At 44.8% G+C, this 23857-nt stretch overlaps 2 protein-coding genes across 5 annotated transcripts; both read right to left on the minus strand.

Moving 5' to 3' along the window:
• Positions 1-661: 661 nt before the first annotated feature.
• TMEM50B (transmembrane protein 50B) lies at positions 662-7502 on the minus strand. Its single transcript, XM_009473499.2, has 6 exons — positions 7370-7502; positions 6986-7098; positions 5936-6003; positions 4913-5005; positions 4649-4706; positions 662-2247 (listed from the first exon to the last, which is right to left on the minus strand). Exons 1-6 carry the CDS (start codon positions 7466-7468, stop codon positions 2202-2204), a joined length of 477 nt encoding a protein of 158 aa, XP_009471774.1. The 5' UTR covers positions 7469-7502; the 3' UTR covers positions 662-2201.
• DNAJC28 (DnaJ heat shock protein family (Hsp40) member C28) lies at positions 7454-22909 on the minus strand. Of its 4 annotated transcripts, XM_087756952.1 has the most exons (3): positions 22777-22909; positions 19792-20910; positions 7454-7545 (listed from the first exon to the last, which is right to left on the minus strand). In XM_087756952.1, the coding sequence occupies exons 2-3, from the start codon at positions 20856-20858 to the stop codon at positions 7524-7526; spliced, it is 1089 nt and encodes a 362-aa protein (XP_087613078.1). In that variant the 5' UTR covers positions 20859-20910; positions 22777-22909; the 3' UTR covers positions 7454-7523. The 4 variants fall into 4 exon arrangements, with proteins under 4 accessions (XP_087613078.1, XP_087613075.1, XP_087613077.1 ...); XM_087756949.1 differs by lacking the exon at positions 7454-7545 and having other exon boundaries at positions 19519-20910; XM_087756951.1 differs by lacking the exon at positions 7454-7545 and having other exon boundaries at positions 19519-20910; positions 22884-22903.
• Between the last annotated feature and the right edge of the window lie 948 nt (positions 22910-23857).

Genomic DNA, 23857 nt, shown 5'->3' on the forward strand with positions numbered 1-23857 from the left:
CAAAGTTAAAACCCTTTCGTGAGGAGTAACTCGGGGGTTATCTTCGCAACTGCCAACTGTAGCAGGCCAAGGTGAGCCATCCCTATCCCCCCTGGCCTGTGCTGCAGCTACCTGTGGTGTAAAAGCGGACCTCGGGATATTCTGAATGAAGCCGGCGTGGTTCTTTCTTGCACTGTGCCTGCTTTCAGCTCAGGATCCTGGAAAAGACACGTGCTCAAAGCTGTCTCTTTTCTCCCCTTGGCAGCTGTACAGAGAGCATGACCATTCCAGGTCTCTAAAACCAGAAGGGATGGTCAAGAAATACTTGCAAGAAAGCAAACTTCTGGTAGAAAACGCAGGTAACCTCAGAAAGAAGCGCTCACCCTGCTCTTAAGGAAACTGGTTTTGAACCAGGAACTTGCATTAAAGCACACTGTAAGAGTTCTTCCAGAGTCCAACACTGAGCTTGTGCTGTGCAAGATACTGCAAATGGGATTAGTTACAGGCTACGTTTGTTTCTCGCTTAGTAAAAAAGCCAACAGCCATCCCCAAACTCCTAAGCAAGAACCTGACAGACCTGAAAACAAAAAACCTTGGTTTTACTTATTAGCTGGTGTAAGACTTGCTTAAAGGGCAGTGCTACTTGAGCTATGAAATACTACTGTACAATTACCTTGTGAAGTTCACTACTTTGAGAACGTAAGATCAAGTTTATTGCAGTTTTCTGAAATTACAACCAAACGGACAACTTATGTACAAAGCTGTGATTACCACCAGCGAATCTGTCGTAACTCACTGCAGGATGGCGCAATCGGGATGAAGTTAGTCTGGCCAGTAGCACAATTTCAGCTGCAGTATTTGCTTCATATTCTGTCCACTGGAGAGATTGCCACAAGGGAGCAATTAGATGACTAACGGCTTACAGTAACCATGCACGGAAGTTACGTTCTGCAGTTTACTACCATTTGGTCAGCAATCTTGATACGTGGAAAGTTATAAAAGCTTTTAGACACAAGGTAGATTCAAGTGCTTTAAAAAAACCACACAGAACTCGTAAGATAAGGAAGTCACCAACAGCAAGATGAATACGCAAGGTCAGTCCAAAGCTATAAAACACCGTTGTTCTCCCTTTCCGTATACTCCAGCTAGAAGAAACTGGATTTCAGTAATGGAAGCATTCCCATAAAGTGCCCGTGAAATTTAGGAGATAAATACATTTTAACTGGGGCAAACGGCAGTCCTGAAACTGGCAATTATTTCAGGATTGTGAGCAAGATATCTACTCTATCCCCACTTGAAACGCTCGCCTTTTAAATAGAAAAGGTAACAGGCAGCAGGATAACTGTTTGTTTAGCAGCAAAAAGCTTCCCCTGAAGAAAATTACACTAGCATAATTTTAAAGATGTTAAGTCTGACTCTCATTTATTCTTTACATTCCTTAAGTACGGCTGGCACCAGTTGGTTGGTTTTCTTTTTATTCTAATATCAGTAAATACGTTAAATACTAATTGGTATTGATTACACTGAACAGCATGAAATTAATTCTAAGGACAGTGGTGCTACCAGATGTCATTTGTGCTATAGCAATCAGGGTTTGCCATGCAGAACCTGCTTAATATAGGGCCTTGTTTAAAAATTCCTAACCTTTTACAAAAAAATAGTTACTTTTTATATTTTTCTGAACAGTTATAGAAAATTCTTAAAATCAGCTCTTATCTCAGCGTACAACAGAAGTTGCCCTCGTTGGATACAGGCTTGGCTGGGGCACTTCCAGGCGCTGACCGCTCCCTCAGGTTGCGCAGGCAGCCCTTGCTGGAAGCCCTTGCGAAACTGGCTCTCGCTCACCTACGCGTAGAAGTAAGAACCCCTTCTACAGGGTACGGGCTTCCTCCTGCGTGCTCACTCGTAGTTCCACCAAAGTCTCTGACGCGTGTGGAGGCTGGGAAGATCGAGTCTTAGGAGTTGATGGAAACCCATGTATGTGAAGAAATAAGCCTAAACATCTCAGAAAGAAAGCCTGACGTTCCCTTTTTAAGATATATACAGTCATATGTACATATTCACAAATCTGTCTGGTGAAAAGAGGGAGCTTATTACAGCAACTGTAATTTGTCTCAGTTCATACAATTTAGAAAGCAAAACAAGAACAAATGAATGTAAATATATCTACATACATAGTACGACAGAGCAACTATGGAATAGACAATGCTATACGTGACCTCTCATCCCCATAACTCTTCTGTTCTTCCAAACTTGTAGATCAGAGTACTAAAGGAGGAGAAAAAAAAGAAAAAATATCAGACCGTACATAAGGCAGAAAAGGTAATTTTAATAGTATCCTTACAATCTTATACTATCTATACTGCAAATCAACATCCCTCCAGTAACCTTAACTTTTATTCAAGTCAGTATCTGGGTTTTGTACGTATCTTTCATTTACCATGCATTGCTAAAACTATGAGATCCACCTGAAGCGACTGCTCAAATAAGAAAACAGCCAGTCTCACAGTAACAGCAGCTGCCCTTCTGCAGAAAAAAAATCTCGTATTTAAGAGATTCTAGGACCGATCCACAGAGTTACAGAGCAGCAAGTCTCATCCTGGCACCTGGCAATCAGCTGAACATAATGCAGCGTGCTAGAATGGAATCTAAGCAATGCAATTTTTATGAGCAAATCGGAAAGAATATTGATCCTGTGGTGGATAAATGAGATCCACATTACAATTTGATTTCCAAAATTCCTTTTATAAGGTTGGATGCAATTACATATTGTCATGAATAAAAAAACTTTGAGGGAACAAAACTAAGCATGATTTACTTATTGTTCCTTATACTTTAAATTATTTTTTTCTTATAGCCAACAAACAGGTGGTAAAGAAGGGCACAGTCATACTAAATCGTAAGAGAACGAAGAGGCAGGCAAATGAGAAATACTGACACTGAGAACAACAGTAATAAGCAATGATAAGTAAAACAAGCCAGACCCCTGGGCAATTAGCTACAGGAGAGAACTACTAATACAGCTCGTTAAACTAAGTAAAAAAAACTGGTGAAGTAACAACCAGGGCTGAAGCACAAGTCCTGGAGAAGACACAAGGTTGAAGGAATAGAGACATGATGGAAGAACCCTGATGGAAGAGAATCTGATTCAATCAAAGCAGGTTTTGGATAAGGACATTGAGAAGGGCATCGGTGACTGAGCTAAGGAAAGGAGTCTACGGCAATGGATGGACTTATCAAATAGGACTGCCTAGAGTGCGTGGTGCGATAAAAAACAGACCTTTTTTTTTTTTTAATAAAAAGGTTGTAATTTGTCTCATAGCTTATACCTAGAAAACAGATTTTAGAAGACAAAAGTAAACAAATAAACATAAAAATCTATCTGCATACGGAGTACAACAGAAACTAAGGCAAGACACTTTCAGAAACAAAAAGCAGCTTCACAAATAAGTTCATCAAACTACTGAAATAAGACTAAAGATTTCAGGCATGGTGAAACTATTCTCAAAAGCCTGCCTTCATCAGCATCGCATTTCCATCACGTGCAAGACTACAGAAGAGATTTAGGAACCGCTATTTTCTGCGAGAACATAACTGATTTTCCAAACAGGGAAGCACAGTGGGGTCAGTCGCTCTGGCTCACTGCAAAGCATTTGATATAGTACCGGAAGGAAAATTGTTAGCACGGTCATTTAAGTGGGTAAGAACTTGCAAAAGAGGAGGTTATGTGAACTTTTTCAGTGACCGATCTTGGAACTTATGCTATTTAATGCTTTCATTGTCTTTTAATAAATTAATAACATTCATGGATTGCAGAATGCATTATACATATAAAAAGAGTTAGTACAGATACAGATAGTTTTAAAGGGTCATATAATACACTTAATATCATTAAGTGTAATAAAAGACATAGATTTAAGTGTAATATTACAAAATGTACCATCACGCTCCTAGAAAAAAAATATATATCACTCTTCATAACTGAAAGCTCATCCAGTAGCAACAAATTTAGGTGTATCAGTTATCAGATAACTGAGCCATTGGTATGATATAGTCAAGAAAAGGGCAATAGCATCTCCTACCTACTGCCATTCGGATATATGGCAAGGTGTTTGTAGTACAGAGATGAAAGCATTATTGCAATTATCCAAAGACGCCGACAATATGTCACCCAGAATACTGTCTATCTCCTTGGTCATCCACCTTCTAGAGCTGTAAATTCCACGAGACCAGAAAGAGCTGGACTAACAGGAGCATGAAGGGAATGAAGAGCCTCTCAGGGGCTGAGAAGGGGTAAGTAGAAGATTATTTCTAAGCACTGGACCAAAGGGAGTAAAAAAAGAAGCAGAGTAAAAAAAAAAAAAATTTTAAGAAATAGTTTGATCAGTTTATGCATTGAATAATATCACATCAGTTCTCTGAAGAACGTCAGTTTATTCAGTGACCCAAGAGGTCCCTTTGTCACCCTCCTCAAGTAAAGGTCAGGCTGGGTAATAAATGGAAACATGGAAGGTCCTGCATTAAGAGCAGCAAACTCCACATTTTGAAAGGTCAAGCCTGGAGTCAGCCTCTGGCTTTCAGAAATTGTTTTCCAGGAATATCAATGTGCACGGAAGCAGGTAAGTGAGACACCCCTTTGGAAGGAGGGAAACTGACCCAGATAACTTACCTGAAAAATATCAACGCATTTTGGAAAAACACTGCTAATCCAGGGTAAACATTAGTGTCTGCAAAGTAAGTAACAAAGGAAAGATTAAGTTCTTCTGTATTGGAAGGTGTATTTAAAACACTATGCATATTATAATCTACTGACTACAAAACTAGATGGTATGGCTCTGACAAGAACAGACCGCACGCTTCCATTCTTCTGGATTTTCTGCCTTTCAGCTGACAGCAAAAGTACTTTTCTATACGTGAAAATAAACAAACTTACTCTGTGTAACATATGCTCCAAAAAGAATCCACATTGAAGCAATAAGCGAACCAAACATCAGCATAAAGCCGATGAAGAGCCAGACACGAGCACCTGCAGGAAACATTAAAATCTCTGAGAACCATGTAGAGTATTATCCATAGTGACAGATGATCCAATTATGATACAACTCTATTACGATACAATATGTTAATCTTACTGAAGGCACAAAGGGAAAGGATTAAACCCTATATCAAGGACAAGATAAACCAAAATTTGCCTTTTCTAGTAAAACAAATAGTCGCCGGATTCCCTTTATTTCAGTGAGCAGACACAACTACCAGAAATTTCCCCTCATCTCTAGGGAATGCCTACAACATCACCTAACACAATTTGGAGCGGACTAATGATGAGGTACTTTGCCAAAGATACAGTGTTTCTGAGGTAAAGACGGCATTCCAATAGGGTACGTAAAACAAACCCTTCCTGTGTTTACTTCAGAAAGCTATTTGCAGGTGGGCAACATCTACCATAGCTAGACATTACCTGCTGAAAAAAGAAAGATGACACCATTGAAAATCATCAACCTGCCCACTCATGGAAAAGGCAAAATATTTCTATGCAAAGGTTCTCTCGAGCTGATTTATGAATGACACACAAAAAAGCATCGTACGCTAGTTCAAAAATCAGTAAATCCTACCAGATTTCCGGTGAGGCATTCTACAAATCACGTGAAAACAGATGCTGGCATCCACATGGGAAATAGTAAGGGAATTATGAACGAAAGCAGAGAGAGGACGGCAGGCCCACAGACACCACACAGTAGGTGACATACAGAGGAAACAGAATGTTTGTGATACATTCAAAAATAAGACATTCTTATGGAATGTCTGCTCCATAGCCGACCACGAGGCAGAAATTTATTTCTCCCAGCAGCTATATAGGATTTGCAGAGGTTTAACCACCGCTTAGGAAAAAAAAAAAACCAACCACCACCTAAATAATCAGTCTTTCGACTTAGCACGATTTTTAGAGTTAATTTACCTGTTCTTCCTAAACATCCGTCACTGTAGCTGTCTCCTCTCACCTGTGCATTTGATACAGCATTTATCCTAGGAACAAAAAAAAGTGTGTACACTTCAGATTATTAGAGAACGAATTTAAAGTTATAAGTAAAAAGCTAGCTTTTTTTAAGATGCGCAAAATTCTGAGAAAATTACTTGGCATTCTGTATAGAATGAGAGACCTGTAAGATGAAAGAATTGCCCTTTTTAGTGATTGAAATATTCCTGGTCCCTTTCTGGCTGTTTAAGTTTTTAAAACATCTAAAGCCACTTCATAGGAATACTAACAGCCAGTAACACAGTGCTCTCGTGATTATGATACAAGTTGCTTTTTGATGCCTTTCCTTCACAATGAATACCACAAGTATCCAAGGGAGAGACACCCTGTAAGGACAGACAATACATTTTCTTAAAATGAGTTACATTGCTGAGGAAAAAAGCCCAGAGACTTTCAGATACCAAGTGCTAAGAAGGTCTTGCATATCCAAATGCATCCTTTTTTCTCACCAATATTGTACGAGTCAATAAAAGCTATTACTTCTCCTTCGTTTACATCTGTATAACAATAGCTATAATACTACTACCTCTCCCATTTGAGGAAGTTTTGGGCCAGAGACAGCTGTAAAAATTATTTTAAAAACAGGGGAAAATGCAGTCAAATGTTTTATATCGAGGTAAGGAACTGGGCAGCATTACGTGAATTTTGATCTAGGAATCTAAACACTTATTATAGAAAGCCACTTGCATAAAGAAAGGTCTGCTTTCTTACATTCAGCCAAAGTGCATAGAAAAAGCAATTTACCCTGGGGATAGACAGAACAATGAATAAACAGACTACAGTCAGAAACAAAAGCCACAGGTAAAAGAAAAAAAGGCCTTTACATTGCCCTGCAAAAAGGTAAATTACTTATGAGTAATCTTGTCGTATAACTCAGTGATTCAAAGTTTTATTGTATACCGTACTGTCTAGTAAAAACTGTGTTTAACAGCTCATGTTTATTTTATAAGAACTCCCTTTATATACACTTACATGAAAAAAGCTAGTGTTGAAAACACCCCACAGGTATGGAACGCATGGTTCATTTGTTCTGGCTTAGGGTAAACTACTGCAGCATCTATCATTATCCACCAACCTGTGAAAAACTAGAAATAAAACAGAGCAGTATTATGAGGCCGGAAAGGTACAGAGACAGGCACGCAAACCATGGCAAATGTTCATGCATATCATTGATTTAATTGTCTTTTAACAAATATAAACTATTCTAGAAAGTTACTAACTTAAAAGTTAAGGAAATATACTGGATTAAGGTGCAGTTACAGAGTGAACCTTCCCAACATATGAAACAAAAACGTAACTTTGTCGTACTTTCAAATTTGTCAACACAGTTGTGACTCGCATCCTCTCAAAACTTACCAATACACCCGCAACTATTGAAGCGATGGCGTTCCTTCTTTCGCTCCAGTCAATGCACTCACATTCTGGCCACCGGAAGTTGTCTAGGAATCCAGCCATTGCCTCGAAGATTAGGGTGCCCTTCTTATTTTGTACTTATATACGCATTCTTCCATTAACAACCGTGTCCTAAATACCTGAAACACAGCCAAAGATGCATTTAATACAAAATAGTAAAATCTTGAGATGTTTGACAACTGTCACGAGCCATCTTTACAATGTGTTTTGTTTTTTTACAGAATTAAGTATTCCATATACTCTATGGATTCTATATTGAGCTATATTCCAAGAACCTACCTTACAAAGAGAATTACAAAATCAAATCACCCCACGACCCAAAAACTTATGCATTACATAGAAATTATCGTATCTGAAACAGAAATTAAATAGAATGCACTGTTTGTTCAAATGTACAAAACACAAAAATAAAAGCAAGCAAAAAAGCAGGAGCGAAAAAGCAAATATTTCAATCTAAGTTTCATCTTCAAACCATAATCCTCTCTCTGGCATCAGCAGTTAAAAAGAGGAAAACACACATAACGGGGCTCCATACGCAGACCAGGACTTGGTCTTTGAGTCACGCCAAGGAACCTTGCGCAAGATACCCATACTTCCAGTCTCCAAATAAGATAGATAATACAGTGCCTTTCTCACACAGGGAAGAAGGAATCAATTCAGTGAATCAACTAATACCAAGGGTAAAGAATGCCCTGCTTCACGGAGAGAGGGTCACACAAAACTTTAAATACAGGAAGGCGAAAGTAAAGTTAATTAGTGTTACAAAGTGACTACTGAAACAACACAGTTCTCCAACGATTTGGTGAGACAGTAGCTGTAAAAGATTCTGCACTACACTACCTCTATTCTCACATCGTAGGACGATTAGCATGTATAGTTGGAGCGTCAGAGGTTAAAATACTTAGTTTTTCTATTGAGCAGTGACTCACAGCCACTCTTAATGCCACTCTATTTTGCTTTAGTATTGTCAACTTCTGCATTTTCCCCAATCTGCCATACATAATTTCCAGCTACTTGTTAAAGGCTAACAACGGACAAATGTCCCTTACAATTATATTACAGGAAAGACTGATGTAGAACATTTTTCTGGATAGTATCAGTAATTAAAAGCCTACGCTAAGAAGTAAAATAAACAAACAAATAAACAGAGTTTGCCTATACTACAAACACAGGCCACCTTCTACAAATAAGATAAAAAAATCTGTCCTCCTGAATCTAGTTCCAGAAGTCCATCCGTAGTTACGATGCTATCTTAAAGCATTAAAATCAATCACTCAATTCCAAAATTATTTTACTTTTGCATAATACCTGGGCTCTCCCATATAGTTATTTTCCTAGATGACACTTTTACCTAGTGATTTTCAGATCCCTATTCTTTCTACAACTTTCACACAAAATTGCCATTACAGATTTACGACTGCTCCTACAGCCTCCTCTCCTTTTCCACTCTTAAAATGGCTCCATCTGTACTTTATTTGTTCCTCTTCAAACCCGGAATGTCTCTCTTCCTCATCCTGCAGTAATCCCTCCCTTCCCCTCCCAGCTCCTTGCCCACCCACACTGGAACACAGCTCATGGTTCCCATCGCTGTCCCCACTACCGACTCCATGGCTCTCGCCCTGCGACGCGGCTGGCCAGGGAACAAACAGACAAACGTGCTGCACCGTTTCTTCTCCCCACAGAACACAACGGTGGTTATGTCAAATCTGCCAAAGTCCTTATCTTGCCTGTAAATACACTTCCAGTCATTTTCAGAATGACCGAAGCTATATTTCTTCAAAGCTATATTTTCCTTTGGAATTTTTTCCCCATAACGGACCGTTTAAATAGCATTAACATGTCTAAATAAAATCACCTCCTTCAAACATAATGTAAAGTTCTACTGCAATTCAGAAAGCAGGTCAAGAAAAGCCACTGGAAAAAATGATTTCAGATATGTCAACAACAACAGAAATTATTTTTCACCCGCTACTTGGATGCCATCCAGAGGTACCCTGACAGGCTGGAGAAATGGGCTGAACGGGAACCTCACAAAGTTCAACAAGGGGAACTGCCCAGTCTTGCACCTGGGGAGGAACAACCCCACGCACCAGTAGGTGCTGGGGGCCGCCCAGCTGGAAAGCAGCTTGGCAGAAAAGGACCTGGGGGTCCTGGTGGACACCAAGTTGAGCATGAGCCAGCGATGTGCCCTTGCTGCAGAGAAGGCTACCGGCGTCCTGGGCTGCATTAGGCAAAGCATTGCCAAAAGGTCAGGGGAGGGGATCCTTCCCCTCTACTCAGCACTGGTGAGGCCACACCTGGAGCGCTGTGTTCAGTTCTGGGCTCCCCAGTACAAGAGAGGCATGGACATGCTGGAGGGAGTCCAACAAAAGGCCACAAAGATGATGAAGGGACTGGAGCATCTCTCCTATAAGGGGACCGTTCAGCCTGGAGAAGGGAAGGCTCAGGGAGATCTTATCAACGTGTACGAATACCCGAAGTGCGGGTGCAAAGAGGACGGAGCCAGGCTCTTTTCAGTGGTGCCCAGCGGCAGGGCCAGAGGCAATGGGCACAGAATGAAACACAGGAGGGTCCCTCTGAACATCGGGAAACACTTTTTCACTGTGAGGGCGACTGAGCACAAGCACGGGTTGCCCAGAGAGGCTGTGGAGTCTCCACCCCGGAGGTATTCACAAGCCGTCTGGACACGGTCCTGGGCAGCCAGCTCTGGGTGGCCCTGCCTGAGCAGGGGGTTGGGCCAGATGCCCTCCAGAGGTGCCTTCCAACCCCAGCCCTTCTGTGATTCTGTGTTACTTAAGAAATAGCCTGCTAAATTCTTGGATGACTTCGTGAAAGAAATCTTCTTACTCCTACAAAAACGCTCCAGTTCAAAAGGCTGAAATGAAATGAAAAAATTCATTCCCTTCTATGATTTAAAAGGATCAGACAGTTTGTTTTGCCAGCTAATATACTGTCCTGGTTTCGGCTGGGATAGAGTTAATTTTCTTCCTAGTAGCTGGTATAGTGCTGCGTTTTGGATTTAGGATGAGAATAATGTTGATAACACGCTGATGTTTTAGTTGTTGCTAAGCAGGGCTTACACTGGTCAAGGACTTTTCAGCTTCCCATGCGCTGCCAGCGAGAAGCTGGGAGAGGGCACAGCCAGGACAGCTGACCCAGACTGGCCAAGGGGCTGTTCCATACCACAGGACGTCATGCTCAGTATATAAACTGGGGGGAGTGGGCCGGGGGGGCAGCGATCGCTGCTCGGGGACAGGTTGGGCATCCATCAGCGAGTGGTGAGCAATTGCATTGTGCATCACTGATTTTGTATATTCTTTTATTAACCATTATTATTATTTTCCCTTCCTTTGCTGTCCTATTAAACTGTCTTTATCTCAGCCCGTGGGTTTCACTTTTTTTTCCCCCGATTCTCTCCCCCATCCCACCGGGGATGGGGGGGAGGGTGAGCGAGCAGCTGTGTGGTACTTAGTTGCTGACAGGGGTTAAACCACAACACATAATTAAGGCAACTTCCAATCCAAAACCTGACTAGCATTTATCCTAGTAAAACCCTTTCAACTTTGCAAAGTCAGTAATGATAAACGTTATGGATACCATACATTGCACAAAAACCTGCCTTAATTATTAAGTGTTTTTTAAACATCAGGTGACAAACCAGAGGCATTGTCCTCACTTCAAAAATCTGAGACAAAATCTCTCTCAATAATTAATTGTATTGGATATCAAACGGAGTTTTCTCCACAACTGCATTAGCAACAAACGAGTGAAGCTAGGGAGACTAGAAAAAGTTGATTTTTTTTCTTTAATACCTTCTAAGATACAGGGCAACCTTCTGCCAAAGTGTATTATTTTATCAGAAATTGTATTTTTGGTCCTTCATACTGGCTCAAACACCTGCACTTTGCTTTAACCTTATCTTTGTCCTCAGGAGAGAAGCGTCCTATAGGATTATATATAATGTGAATAGGCGAGATAAACACTATCTGCTGGCAGCCTTTCTACAGCAGAGACCAGTAACTGACAACACAATTCTCCTGTTTCACTGGAATAAGATGACAAACACGGAGAAACAAGGCGCAGAGGATTTGTAACAGAACACAGACAAGAAGTCTAGAATTATTTCTACACGTCTAATGCCAGAAACTAACTTTGATTTCACAAAGAAAGCTCCGTGCTAGAGCAGGCGTGCAAGAATGCGATCGGCAGTAAAAGGAAACAGAGGTGCTAATGCAGCTGCCGTTTTTCTAAGATGATCTAAACATTAACCGATGCCATTCAGAGTTCTGCAAAGGAGTCTTTTGAAGAGGTATTTCAAGAGAGCCCTACTTAACAGTAAAAATCATTAAACATTTCTCTCACTACTGATATAGCTCCGTATGTGTACGGACTACACAGTGATACAGGACTAAAAGGCCTATGTTCTGAACCAAGGTGTGCCTATTCCTTTCTTTGAGAGAGGACAAGGCCACCTCTGACCAAATGGACACCCGACTGAGGGCACCCACGTGTAGAGGGCACGACAAACAAGGGCTGTGGGGTTTCCATATATAAGGATGGCGGGAAGCAGCGGGAAGCAGACTGCAGGATGCCGGAACAATTAATCCAGCCTGAAGTCCAACAACTACTTTCCCACACTCTCATTTAGAAGGTAAGCATAGTGCCGATCAGACTTACTGGAAGGACAGACAGCACAGAGCCAACCCGAATGCAACAGGTTGGCCGCCCTCTCACAAGTTGTTAAATAAGCACCCAGCTATTATACAATATTGGGTTTAATAGGCTAGAGGGAAGGGATACACTGATATGCTCAAGGGAAGAGACGAGAGGGACCTTGACAAGCTTGAGGACTGGGACCGTGCAAACCTCGTGAAGTTCAACAAGGCCAAGTATAAGGTCCTGCGGCTGGGTTGGGACAATCCTCAATGTCAGTACAGACCTGGGGACGAATGGAATGAGAGCAGCCCCATGGAAAAAAAGGACGTGATCCAGCAATGCGCACTTGCAGTCCAGAAAGCCAATTGTACCCTGGGCTGCATAACAAGAAGCAGGTGGAGGGAGGTCATTCTCCCGCTCCGCTCCACTCCGTGAGACCCCACTGGGAGCACTGCATCCAGCTCTGGGGTCCCCAGCACAAGACAGACGTGGGCCTGTTAGAGTGGGTCCAGAGGAGGGCCACAGAAATGGGGGCCTCCTATTTGGGAGGGCTGGAACACCCCTCCTAGAAAGAAAGGCCGAGTGAGAGTGAAATGTTCAAGGCCGGGCTGGATGGGGCTTTGAGCAACCTGATCCAGTGAAAGATGTCCCTGCCCATGGCAGGGGTGGTTGGACTAGATGATCTTTGAAGGTCCCTTCCAGTCCAAACCATTCTGTGACTCAATGATCATGTTCCATACGTATGTAGCTCTCAACACCCCTAGCAAAAAAGGAAGAAAATAATAAGCTATATTTCAACTGTGAGAGACCTGTGACATTGTGAAGCTGAGTCTCCACCAAGATCACAAGAGCTAGGCTAAAGTTTATCCTCATGTGGGTTAATATGGACACATACATGGGTTTTAGCCCTATTATATCCTACTACACAGTCAGAAAACTCCAACGAAGACAGATACTTTCAGCTGAACTTTCTTACCTGAATAAAGGTACAAAACTCACTCTGTTGGTTTAAGCTTTTACATCCACATACTTCACAGCAAGGGAACAGGTAAAACCCCTTGCATTAGCTGTCCTTCAATGCCCTTCCCACAGCTTGTCTCCTCCCCTTTTCCAAGGGCAGACAGGTTCTCCTGCTGTTCTCAGGAAACATTCTCACTCATGTCCAATAACCAGAAAGACAAGAACACTTGCAAGAACAAACTGGTGCCTGAAGAACTAACAAGGACAGTTACACTCACTGTAAAAATAAAACTCGGTACACGCTAGCACTCAGGTTAAAACAACCAGCATATTATTCAGACAAACGAAGTGAAATAAACACACAAGAATCAGAGCTCAAAATTTTCATCTGAAAATCAGTTTCTCGCTCCCAAAACGAACTAATTTCACTTGAACAAAATATTAAAAGCAGCCGCAAGAAAATACAACAAGTCTGCAAAAAGTCTTCGGCTGCGCAAGGGCCCTGGAATACCGTCAGGTTAGCAAAGAAGAGAAGCTCCTATTTCCAAAGAAGAAAGTAAAAGATAGGTGGGAGGAAGAGAAGAAATTTAAAGTCAAGAAGAAAACCCTATTTTCCTCAAAGGAGACAGCATCTTCCACAAGCACCCAATTGGAATATGCTTTAAGCCACACACTTTCCCCATATGCGTATACTAAAAAAAGATATTTGGCATGGCCACGGTAAGGAGCTGATGTGAACATTTCTATCAAGTCCACCATCATTTTTCAAAGGGGAATCTTTAGACCCCTCACTCACTTTGGTAATTCCATGCAGTTTCACTTTCAGTTTCCCCTACACCATAGCACTATGCTATATTGTCTAGTTTTCAAGTATTACAGAAAGACCGAAGGAGGAAAGAAATGAACTTTTAAATGAACTTCTACAAAAATAAGGCTGTGTGGCAAAATTATTAAACAGGCGATCACCTTACACGAATCTGTGTGACGCTCAGCCCTAGAGCAATGTGACCGCTGCCTACAGCGAGTATTCTTTAAGAGCGCTATTAAAGTTTGAAGACTTGAGAGCGGCAGAAAAAAAGATCAATTCTGCAATTATCCACGGGCCTATTTTTGCTCATAACAGTATAATATGTGCATCAATATTTCTTTAATGGGCTTAAGCCATGACAGGGCAGTGCGAGGCAGAATCCCAAAGCTGCAATCAAAGTCCTGACGGTAATCGCCACGCTGAGGGCAGCATTGCTTAGAAAAAAATAAGCACATTTTTTAAAAATTTCACCTAGGGCCCTCAAACTTCCCGCTCAGCCCCACCGCCTCCTTTCCCAGATGCGGACGAGGGAAACCTGAGGAAGACCTGGCTGTGGCCCTGCAGCGGGGAGGGACGGGCCCTGCCGCCCCCCCGGGCCACTCCGGCAGCCGGAGCCGGGCCCGCCGCTCCCTGCGGCAAAAGGTCACGGCTCCGGCGTGAGGGGCAGGGCGGGGCAGGGCGACCGGACACCCCTCCACCCCCCCCGCCCCGAGCCCCTTCGCGCTGCCCCGCAGCCGCCTCAGGCCAGCACCGGGCCGGGACCGACAGAGCCGCCCCCGGGCTCCGAGCGCGGGCGGAGGGAAGCGCCGCCGCTCCCCGCGGCTCGGCGAGGGGAGGCGGCTCGGGGCAGCGGGGTGCGCCAGGGCCGTTGGCCGGCGGAGGCAAGCGGGCGGGCGCGCGCTGCCGCCGGACCCCGGTGTCCCGCGCCACCTTCCCGCCAACGCCCCCCCCCCCGCCCCTCGCCCCCCGCCGCCGCGCGGCAGGAGACCAACGGCCGCACGTACCCCCCGTCCTGGGCGAGACTCTTCCGCCTGCGAGCAGCGGGGGTGGGGGGCAGAGACCCGCGAGCGACGCGGCCGCCCGCCAATCAGCAGCTAGCGCTCTACGTCACCGGAGGCTGGGTGAGGACGGGCCGCCGCCATTGGCCGCCGCCGCAGCCCACGCCAGCCACAGGAGCAAGGGGCGGCGGGAGGGGCCGGCGCAAGCCCCGCCCCTTTTCTTTCCGGGCGGGGGAGGCCCCCCCCGCCCCGGCCCGGGGCGCCGCACCGGCCGCCTGCCGCCGCCTCGTCCTGCCCGCCGTCCGCGGGGCGCCGTCCCGCGAGCGAAGCAGAGCGCACCAAGCTCAGCGGCTCCCGAGCAGCCCGCAGGCTGCCGCGCCCGCGCTTCACCCCAAAAAGCCCTGTGGCTCCTTCAGTAACAACGCGCGGCGCCGCTCACCCCGGGATCGCCGCCTACCTGCCGCGGCCCGGGAGAGCCCAGGGCGCTGCCGCGGGCGTCGGCTGCGCAACGGCGGCGAACGCAGGTCGGCTCGCGACGAGGTCGTGAATGTGCCCGAACCACACACAGCTGACCCCAAATCGTTGACTCTCAGCGACTCGATCCTCTTTTTCTGGATTTCTGGCCTATTTCGCATCAAAGCACTGGAAAGAGAGACGCGCCAGCACCAGAGGTACCTTAAGAACGAACCCTCTTCTCAGAAAATACAGGCTGTTGCCTGTCCTAAGAGATTTGATGTCAAGATTTTAGAGATACTAAGGGAGCACGCTGCAATTTAATTAACACAAGTACTGAAGTTAGGAAAAAGTTTTTTGTCTTGAAAATTCACACTCTGGTAAGATAAAAAAAATACAGAATCAATCTGAAAAGCGGGAAGTAGAAACGTCAGAGTGGAACAGGATGCACAAAAGAAGAGGAAGGCACTTCAAGGATATTGCTCAAGAACAACGAAGGGCACCATGGGGCACTACGAAAAGGAGCGCGGAGACAGGCCTATGAAGACGCAACCGCATGGCAACAGAAGATTCAGTTTCTTGTGAAAAGACAGTTAAGCTGCGGCCCCGTGAAATCCCACTCGAAAGTTGCACGCAAAGCCCTCTACCCGCAGCTCCCCTCCTTTTTTCCTTCAGTTATACGTGCTCAGTGCTCCACCAGGTCTGGAGCTAAGCCAGAGTCTCCTGTTGAAGCAGCTCCTCCTCTCCCACCTTACCTGGCCCAGAGAAGAGGCTGCCCGCTGCAGAGGATCAAGAGGAACAGCTGTTTCTTACCGGCAATGCTCAGAACCGTACCACGAAGAAAAAGCCTGTGACAGAACCCTTCCTTTGCTGTTCACTGAAAAGGATCGTAGCCGATTTTTTCTGCAATCCACGCGTGCCTACTCTCCAGCCTCCGTCCCTGTTAACATGTGCGCCACCACCTTCTCACCCTCATCTGGAAGCATTACACGCTGTTCGCTTTCCCCCTCATCTCCTCTCTCCCTTCCAGGCCCTTCCCATCACCCCTCCCACCCCCGGCACGTGCACACACACATTTCTGCTTTCTTAACAGCTCATCTCAGCGGTGGGAAAGCAAACTGTGTGGTTGCCACATCCAGGGAAACACAACTGGTAGGGAGAGAACTTCGAGGCGGGCACCGCGCATCCCCTTCTCCCTCACAGCGGCAGTTTCTCCCACGAAGAATAAAGATTTACCACTTGTCTGTGTCTTACAGCATGCCCTGCTCTTGCTGCTCCTGACTTTCACTCCTTCTCAGAGCCTTCTCTGTAACTCCACGCGCATCCCGAGAGCCCTTACTGCTCTGAAACGGAAAGATATCCAGCAGGCCTCAAACATTTACAGCGCCTACAGAAACTCTTCAGTTTACAGGACAGCCTGAGCCGTTATTTCAGATAGCCTGCAGCCGTATGTCATCTCCTTTTATTAGAAAGCGCTGCCATGTATAATTGCACAGCTTGCCAATAGTGCTTGGAAGAGCCATCAGATTGTTGGGCAAGAAACAGATTCCTCACCCTGAGAAAAACGGATACCTCAGTTAATATGTCCTAATAATAAATATAACCAATATTTTGTCTTCGTATTAAGATGTCATCTAGATAAGCCTTTACAAGCCACAAGCTGTACGGTCATTAGACCAACACACAGGGAGTTCTGGGAATAAGCAACATGTATTTGTATCTGGAATTGGCAATGATTTCATCCTTCTGAGGTCAGCAATAAGATAACAGTTATCAACTTCAAATTAACAGTCTAGTGTCAGACAGAAAAATTACTTCTGAAGGCCATTCTCTCCTGGGTTTTTCTAATTCGTATGCAGTACTTGGTATTACTTGTTCTAGAAGTGCTGACTAAGTACCGCTCTTAAGGTTTTGTGAGCTCAGAGCAACAAAAAAAAACAGACCAGCCCTGCAAAAAATATACTCCTCCGCGCACCTGGGGAAAATAAAAATTTAAATTATTTTTTTCATCGTCATTGCCTTAAATGTCGAAGAAGTGGATTCTTGTGCCTGGCAATTTTTCATGACAACAGTGTAAGGCTGATTTAAAGTGCTGAGAGTCAGGTCACATCTACTCCATTTAAAACCAAGTAGTTTTAAAAGGAACATAAAAATCACTCAGTATGCTGACTCATCCATTATGGCAACTTAAATATTTAAAGGGCTGATACTTATCTTCATTGTGAGCCAAAGCGGATTCCATCAAAGCTGGATTTATTGCAATCTGGTTTCTATTTACTCTTGTGCAATGAATTCGATTTGCCATTAGCTCTTTTTAAATCTGTCACTGGATTAAACAGCAATTCAGATCCGATTCCCGTAGATCATAATGAGAATCAAAATCTTATCTTTTTAAGAGTACTATGCCAAAGGACTTCCATAAAAGTATGCTTAATTTACAGTTGTCATTAAAAGCAAGAATGCATAGATAAGTTATCGAAGTAAACAGACATTCATACACACAGCTGCTAAAATGAGCGAGGAGCTTACGAGGTCAAAGCCTTCTGGTGTCACCTGGTCTAACACCACAACCTCAGTGCATCATGTCCGTGTCACAAAGGAAAGGACAGCAATCTGAACTCTTACGGAGTCTCCAGAAACAGAGGGCTGCCACGTAACCTGATTTTTCTTTCTGAACATTTAGACTGGGGCTACTTATATGGCAGATCAAGACCACACGCACATTTTGTTCCCACTTCACCACTATACAGGACTTAACTCCCGTATCTGCAAGACACCCATTATTTCTTCCCATCTTTGCAAACTTGGAGAGCCGCTGAAGAGTACATTAATTACTGGCTGGCCCAACTGATCCACGCACCGCTAGCGTGCCCCTGCCCTCTAACTGAATCTCAGCAGAAAGGAACTAATTGCCATGATCTAATCCTTTCAGCGAACACCAGGGCATGGCACAGCACGCAAGCATCCCAGCGGCATGATCTAGGGGCAACAGATCAGCCTGCACATAACGCCGTTCTTCTTTTGCCACCTTAATTCCCACAAAAAGGTACATTAAAGGCAGCTGAGATTAGCCCTGTTTTCTAAAACATGATAAACATCTTGCCATGATTACTTATTTGCTGTAACACAAAGATCTATAGTGTTTACCAATAAATAAATTATATTCAATTATATTCCTAGATTATGTAATACCCTCTGACAAATGATACTTCAATTAATCCATCCGACGAGCAAATAACATTCTGCCTGCACGTTAAGACCTCACCTAGATGAAAAAGAGCACAAAGACCGAAAGGAGCACATGCAGCGTTACCTGCCCCAAAGCAAACGCATTAACCCAGCCTCTGCTGGTGCTGGGGCATCTGCCAGAGGGTGGCTGCGATCATCACCTAGCTTTCATTTCTGAAACTCTGAGAGTGGAACTTCCCCCTCCATGGCATACCAGAGTCCATGGGACACCTTCCTACGGACTGGCAGGGCACTGCACAACTCCTGCACAGGTGGAGACAGCGACAGTCTGAGTCACAGAGGCATGAGGCAGGAAGGGGGACCACACAGACGCTGATACATCCAGTGACACCTTTATCGAAGACAAAGTCCTCCAGGAAAATCAGATCATGTGGGGAGCTGAGAGGTTACTAAAGATAAGTAAATCTTTGGCATCATGGAGATTTTCCCGCCCTCCAAGCCACTACCCAGAAACTTCAATAGTACAGCAATATTTCACAGTAAGTTCTTGATGCCAATATTCTAAAATATTTAAATGGTGCAATTACTGTTGAAAATTAATATTCCCTTCTCCTCTCACCTCCAAAAAGCCTTGCAACTAGGGTACAGTTTTGGCCAGTCTTCCTTATTTGCTCGGATGCTGAGACCTCCTTCTATGTTAAAAGCCAGATCCAAAAATGCAGAAGGTACAGTCCAAGTCCAGACATCCAGAACCCTCCCTTCATTCCCATTTAACTTAACCTTGAAGAGGTGACTGTACTTTTAAAAAAATGCATGACACCTGTCAACAATTCATGAGCTGTAAGCATTTAAATAAGAAAGGATAAAGGTCGAACAGGGCACAGCAAGACTTTCACTTCCACTTTGTCCTTAACATGTTTTTGTTAGGCCTCAGTTTCACCTCCTGAAGAGATAACAGACTGTAAATGTGATTATACTCTATGCTAAAGCGAAGTGTTAATTTTGATTTAAGCAGAAGGAAAATGAGCTGCAAGAGGGTAACTGAATTTATTTGTTCCTTAACAATATTCACAAATAAATCAATTAAGCACCTGCAAGTGCACATCAGACAACCCAATTCCTTTTAACTGGTGTAACAGTGGACAGCTGGATTTTACATTTTCAGTGTACCTGAAATTTCCCTAGTGCTACAAGTTTCAGTAATAAAGTGCATTCAAAATCTTGACAAGACAGACAAATTAGTATTATCTTATTTCAATGTAAGGTTTAACCACTTAAATAGAGAAGACTTCCACCCAAACCTTTTAACATTTTCCTCTTCATTTTCCTTTGTGTCTGAATTAGAAGCCTCTCTGTTTTCCATCAAAGCTTCGTAAGTCTTTTGTGCTCGAACAATTTCTTTGTCTGCACTGAAGTGCACCATTTGTCTGCTCAGAATAGGAACAACTAAATTGAAGTTGTCAATTCTTTTGTTTAATTTCCTGATATCTTCTGTAAATTGCTCACAAATACGATTCCACTGCTTTTGCCTATACGGTGTCATTGGCCCTCCAAGCTTACTTCTGGATGCCACTATGCTCTTCCTTAACCGCTCAATAGTTTCCCGTATTTCCTTCTGCATCAGGATCCACTCCGGCTGATATCCGTTGTCTATCAGAATCCTGTTCAAGTTGTGAGTCATAGGGTCGATATGTGGACAGTCTGAAAATTTCTGCAAAGGTTTTCCTTTGCCACTGAGGTTGTCAAAGTCCCCTTTCGCCATCGATTCCTGGATGAGGTCCTCAACCAACCGTTCAACTGCCTGAGTTATCTTCACCTTTTTGCTCTGCCTCACATCTTTGGCTTTCATTAGGTCAGTCACAGCGTACTGGCTTTCAAGTCTCTGCTTCCGGTACTCCAACACTTGTTCAGTAGCACGGTCTACTCGAAATTGCATGTATTGCTTTTCTCTTTGGCTTGGTGTTCCAAAACCAACGCCTTCAAAACTCAGGTAGTGTCTATGCTGTGGCGCTTTTGATTTGAACTGATCTTCCTCCTCTTCATTATTCTCGTTTGATTTCTTTTTGGTCGCCACATCACTGAGCACGACTCTGTATGCTTCTTCTACTTTCATAAATGCTTCGCAGTCAGCTGTGGTAGAACCGCTGTCTGGATGGTATTTTTTGGCAAGACTTCGATACGAGTTTCTGATATCATCAAGGGAACATCCTTCCTCAAGCTCAAGAATTTTGTAGGAGTCCTTGACGTTGCTTTTAGGTTTGTAACCCGACAACATTCTGTTGCCACAAATGTAGGGAAACGGCTTCAGGTTTCTTGGAAGCATTGCTTGACGTACCGTTAAATGATGCCCTATGTTGTTAGTCAGCATGACCAAAGCCACTTGCTATTTCTTCAGATGCAGCTACATTATAAACAATGACCTATAAACACATTTTTATAAAAATTGCGTTAAATATGCTTTTTCAAAGAACTTACATGATTTCTTATCTTTAACTTGTTGTATTATTTAAAGAAATCCCTACAAAATTTCAGAACAGTATGCAATGTTCTTTTCTTTTACAGACTAATATTGAAATCTACATTTCTTACTAATTACTATTGAAGTAGTAGTATTACAATGTAAATGAAAATTAATTCACAATATAGTTTTCTCCTGGTATAGCAACAGTAAGATAGGTTTGTTTTGCACTGCAGAATTCCCAAAAGGCCAAAGCTTTATTGCCTTTCTGCAAACTCAGTGCAACGTAAACTGGAAATATGCTTTATGTCGAGCGGTAACTCTGCTGAAACAAATCTCTCCCTTTTCCTCTACACATCTACATTCAGCCGTCAACTGAATTTTCTGTTCACATACATCAGTGCCTCAAGATCTACTACCTGGTACATTCTCAAAGGATTTCATTCCAGTACCCTTTTGGTATTTTGCAGAAACAACTGAAGTAGCATTCAGATTATAGATGAATTTAGATTAACTTGTGTATCCCAGCAGGATACAGGGCTCTCACACCCTAGTGGCCAGTCTCTTTCGCTTGCGCCAGGTAAGGTTATAAATATGGAACTCGGAACAGATCAATAGCAAACAGTATCTCATTCTGTCAGGAATACCAGTGCTTCTGAATGATTTTGGGAAACAACAGAAGGAACACCTTTAGCAAATGACAACATAAGTTAAGTCTTTACATAAGATCAAAAGCAGAAAAATATCATACAAACTGCCCACACAATTTACCCATCAGCTAACTTCTCTTTCTTAATGCAAATCCTAAGACAAATGCCGCATACATGGTGCTAAAGAGTCTCCTTTTGCAGATTCATCAGTGACTGCAACAAATCCTTTGCCGACTTCCTTTCCAAACAAAAATCTAGGTTAAATCAAGGTTAAGTTTAAGGAATACATAGTGTTTATAAGTTCTGCATATAACAAACTGCCCTTCTACACTAACCTGCCTGAAAAAGAGACAGGAAAGGAGATGTACTTGGGACTGGATGAAAGATTGGATCAATCCTGAATATTTTTGGTTAATTTTGATCCAGGTAAGGTATTAAGTCATCACCTTGTGGCTGTTGTAATGGACTTTTAAAATAATTTTCATTTATTATATAGATTAGTGATTTCTTTTCTTCGAGGTGGTTGGCAAATATGATAATTTAGTTCCATATGGCCATAGAAATCTACGTAACTACTACTTGAACGGAGAGATCAATGGATACACTCTTGAAATCCAACATACTGATCAGAAGCAGCCTTTCTCACAATTCCGCAGGCTTGATTTTAAGATATTTGTGCTTAAAAAACTGTTATCAAACTGTACGTCTAGCACTCACCCCACGGCACCGACGGGTAGAAACCCCCCCAGCCGTTTGAGTTCAGTTCCCCCCGCTGGGAAGGCGACGGCGGGGTGGGGGGCACGGACGGACACCAGACCGACCCCCGCCGCCCCGCAGGGCCGGGGAGGGGGGCGGCACCCAAGGGCGCGCCCCGCCCCGCCCCGCCTTCCCCTCCCACACCTCCGCCAGAGCCCCAACGGCCGCCCCCCAACCGCCGCCCCGCGCGGGCTGCGGCAACAAGAACGGGCACCCGCCCGTCCCGGGACCGGGCGAGGGCCCCGAGGCGCTGTGCCGCGGGAGGGCTGAGGACAGCAGCTACCGGCATGCGAGGAGCCAGGCACTCGGCATCCCGCCCCACCCCCGCCCTTAACGGCCGTTCTGTGGGGCGGGGGCGGCTCCCCGCACCGCGACGCGCACTTTTTCGCCCAGAGGCCCGCTGCCCGGCACCCCCGCCTCACCTGCTCCCCGCCGCCGCCCGCCCTTCCCCCGCCCGCACGGCGACGCAGGGCCGGGGGCAGAGCGACAGCAACGGAGGAGGAGGAAGAGGAGGGGCGACTGCTTTTACCCTTCGCTCAAGGACGTCTCCTCCGGGCGGCAGGAGGGGAGCCCGGGTGGGGGCGCACGCGTGACGGGGAAGGCCGGCCCGCCCGCCCCGCTCACCAGCGGAGGGAGCCCGCGGCCTGCCGCAGCCGCGTGACGCGGGCGGCTGGCGCATGCGCACGGCGCGGGGGGGGGGGGCGGCGGCGGCCTCTGACACGGCGCCAGAGTTGGCGCGGCAACGGCCTTCAGTGAGGGCGTATGGGCGGCACGACTTTTATTCTTCATTTTGTATATGTACACTTATACATCTAGACCTTAACTGCTTTTTAGCCTTCGTTCTCCCGAGTGAATACCACCTCAGTAGATGACAGGTTCCCCTGCCTCTTCACGGGCTTGTGAGACAGCTTGCGTGCAGCGCTCACCCCGACAAAGGCTTGGGCTTTCGCAGCGTTCTTGTCCTTGCCCATAACGCCGTTTTCAAAATGCTGCGAGTGCCTCCAAGCAGCCGCGCTAGCAGCGGGGTATGCTGGCGTTCGCTGGGCTCACCCGAAAAGGCGGTGCCGGGCCTCCTGCGACGCACAGCTCCCGGCCTCCGCTGCGCTGCAGCAGGGCAGGTAGCGCCTTGTGGGTTTTCCTACGGCCTCTGTGCGTGGCTTCAGCTGGCTGTCAAGGAATGGCCACTTCAGCTAAAGAAACCTCAAACCAAGAAACAGTTCCCATGCTCAGCCTGGAAAGGAGGACCCAGGTGGACAAACTAAAGGCTCAGTAGATGGAAGGCAACGATTTGTTTCCTCCCTGAACACCAGCATCTGTTATTAAAAAACAAACAAACAAAACAAACCCTTGTGTTTTTTATTAATGGTACTTGATGGGGTATGGTTGAGCGTGCTGCATATCCAGCCAGTGAAATGGCAGCACTGATGTTTGAAAGGAAGCAACAACCATGTAGAGCAATCTGCTGCTTTCCACAGCTTCCAGTATTGTACTCTGACCGCTCAC

This window comes from Nipponia nippon, unplaced genomic scaffold (genome assembly GCF_047370975.1).
Source record: "Nipponia nippon isolate SJK-2023a ecotype South Korea unplaced genomic scaffold, ASM4737097v1 scaffold_2, whole genome shotgun sequence".
NCBI lineage: Eukaryota > Metazoa > Chordata > Aves > Pelecaniformes > Threskiornithidae > Nipponia > Nipponia nippon.

Bases quoted from the DNA above. Each gene is read 5' to 3' on its own strand.
- TMEM50B (XM_009473499.2), bottom strand. From the start codon at position 7,468: ATGGCTGGATTCCTAGACAACTTCCGGTGGCCAGAATGTGAGTGCATT. The intron at 5,006-5,935 runs GTAAATTAACTC...TGTTTCCTGCAG, and splicing joins CGGATGTTTAGGAAGAACAG to GTGCTCGTGTCTGGCTCTTC. The intron at 2,248-4,648 runs GTAAGTTATCTG...CTCCTCCTTTAG, and splicing joins AATGCGTTGATATTTTTCAG to TACTCTGATCTACAAGTTTG.
- DNAJC28 (XM_087756949.1), bottom strand. From the start codon at position 20,858: ATGCTGACTAACAACATAGGGCATCATTTAACGGTACGTCAAGCAATG.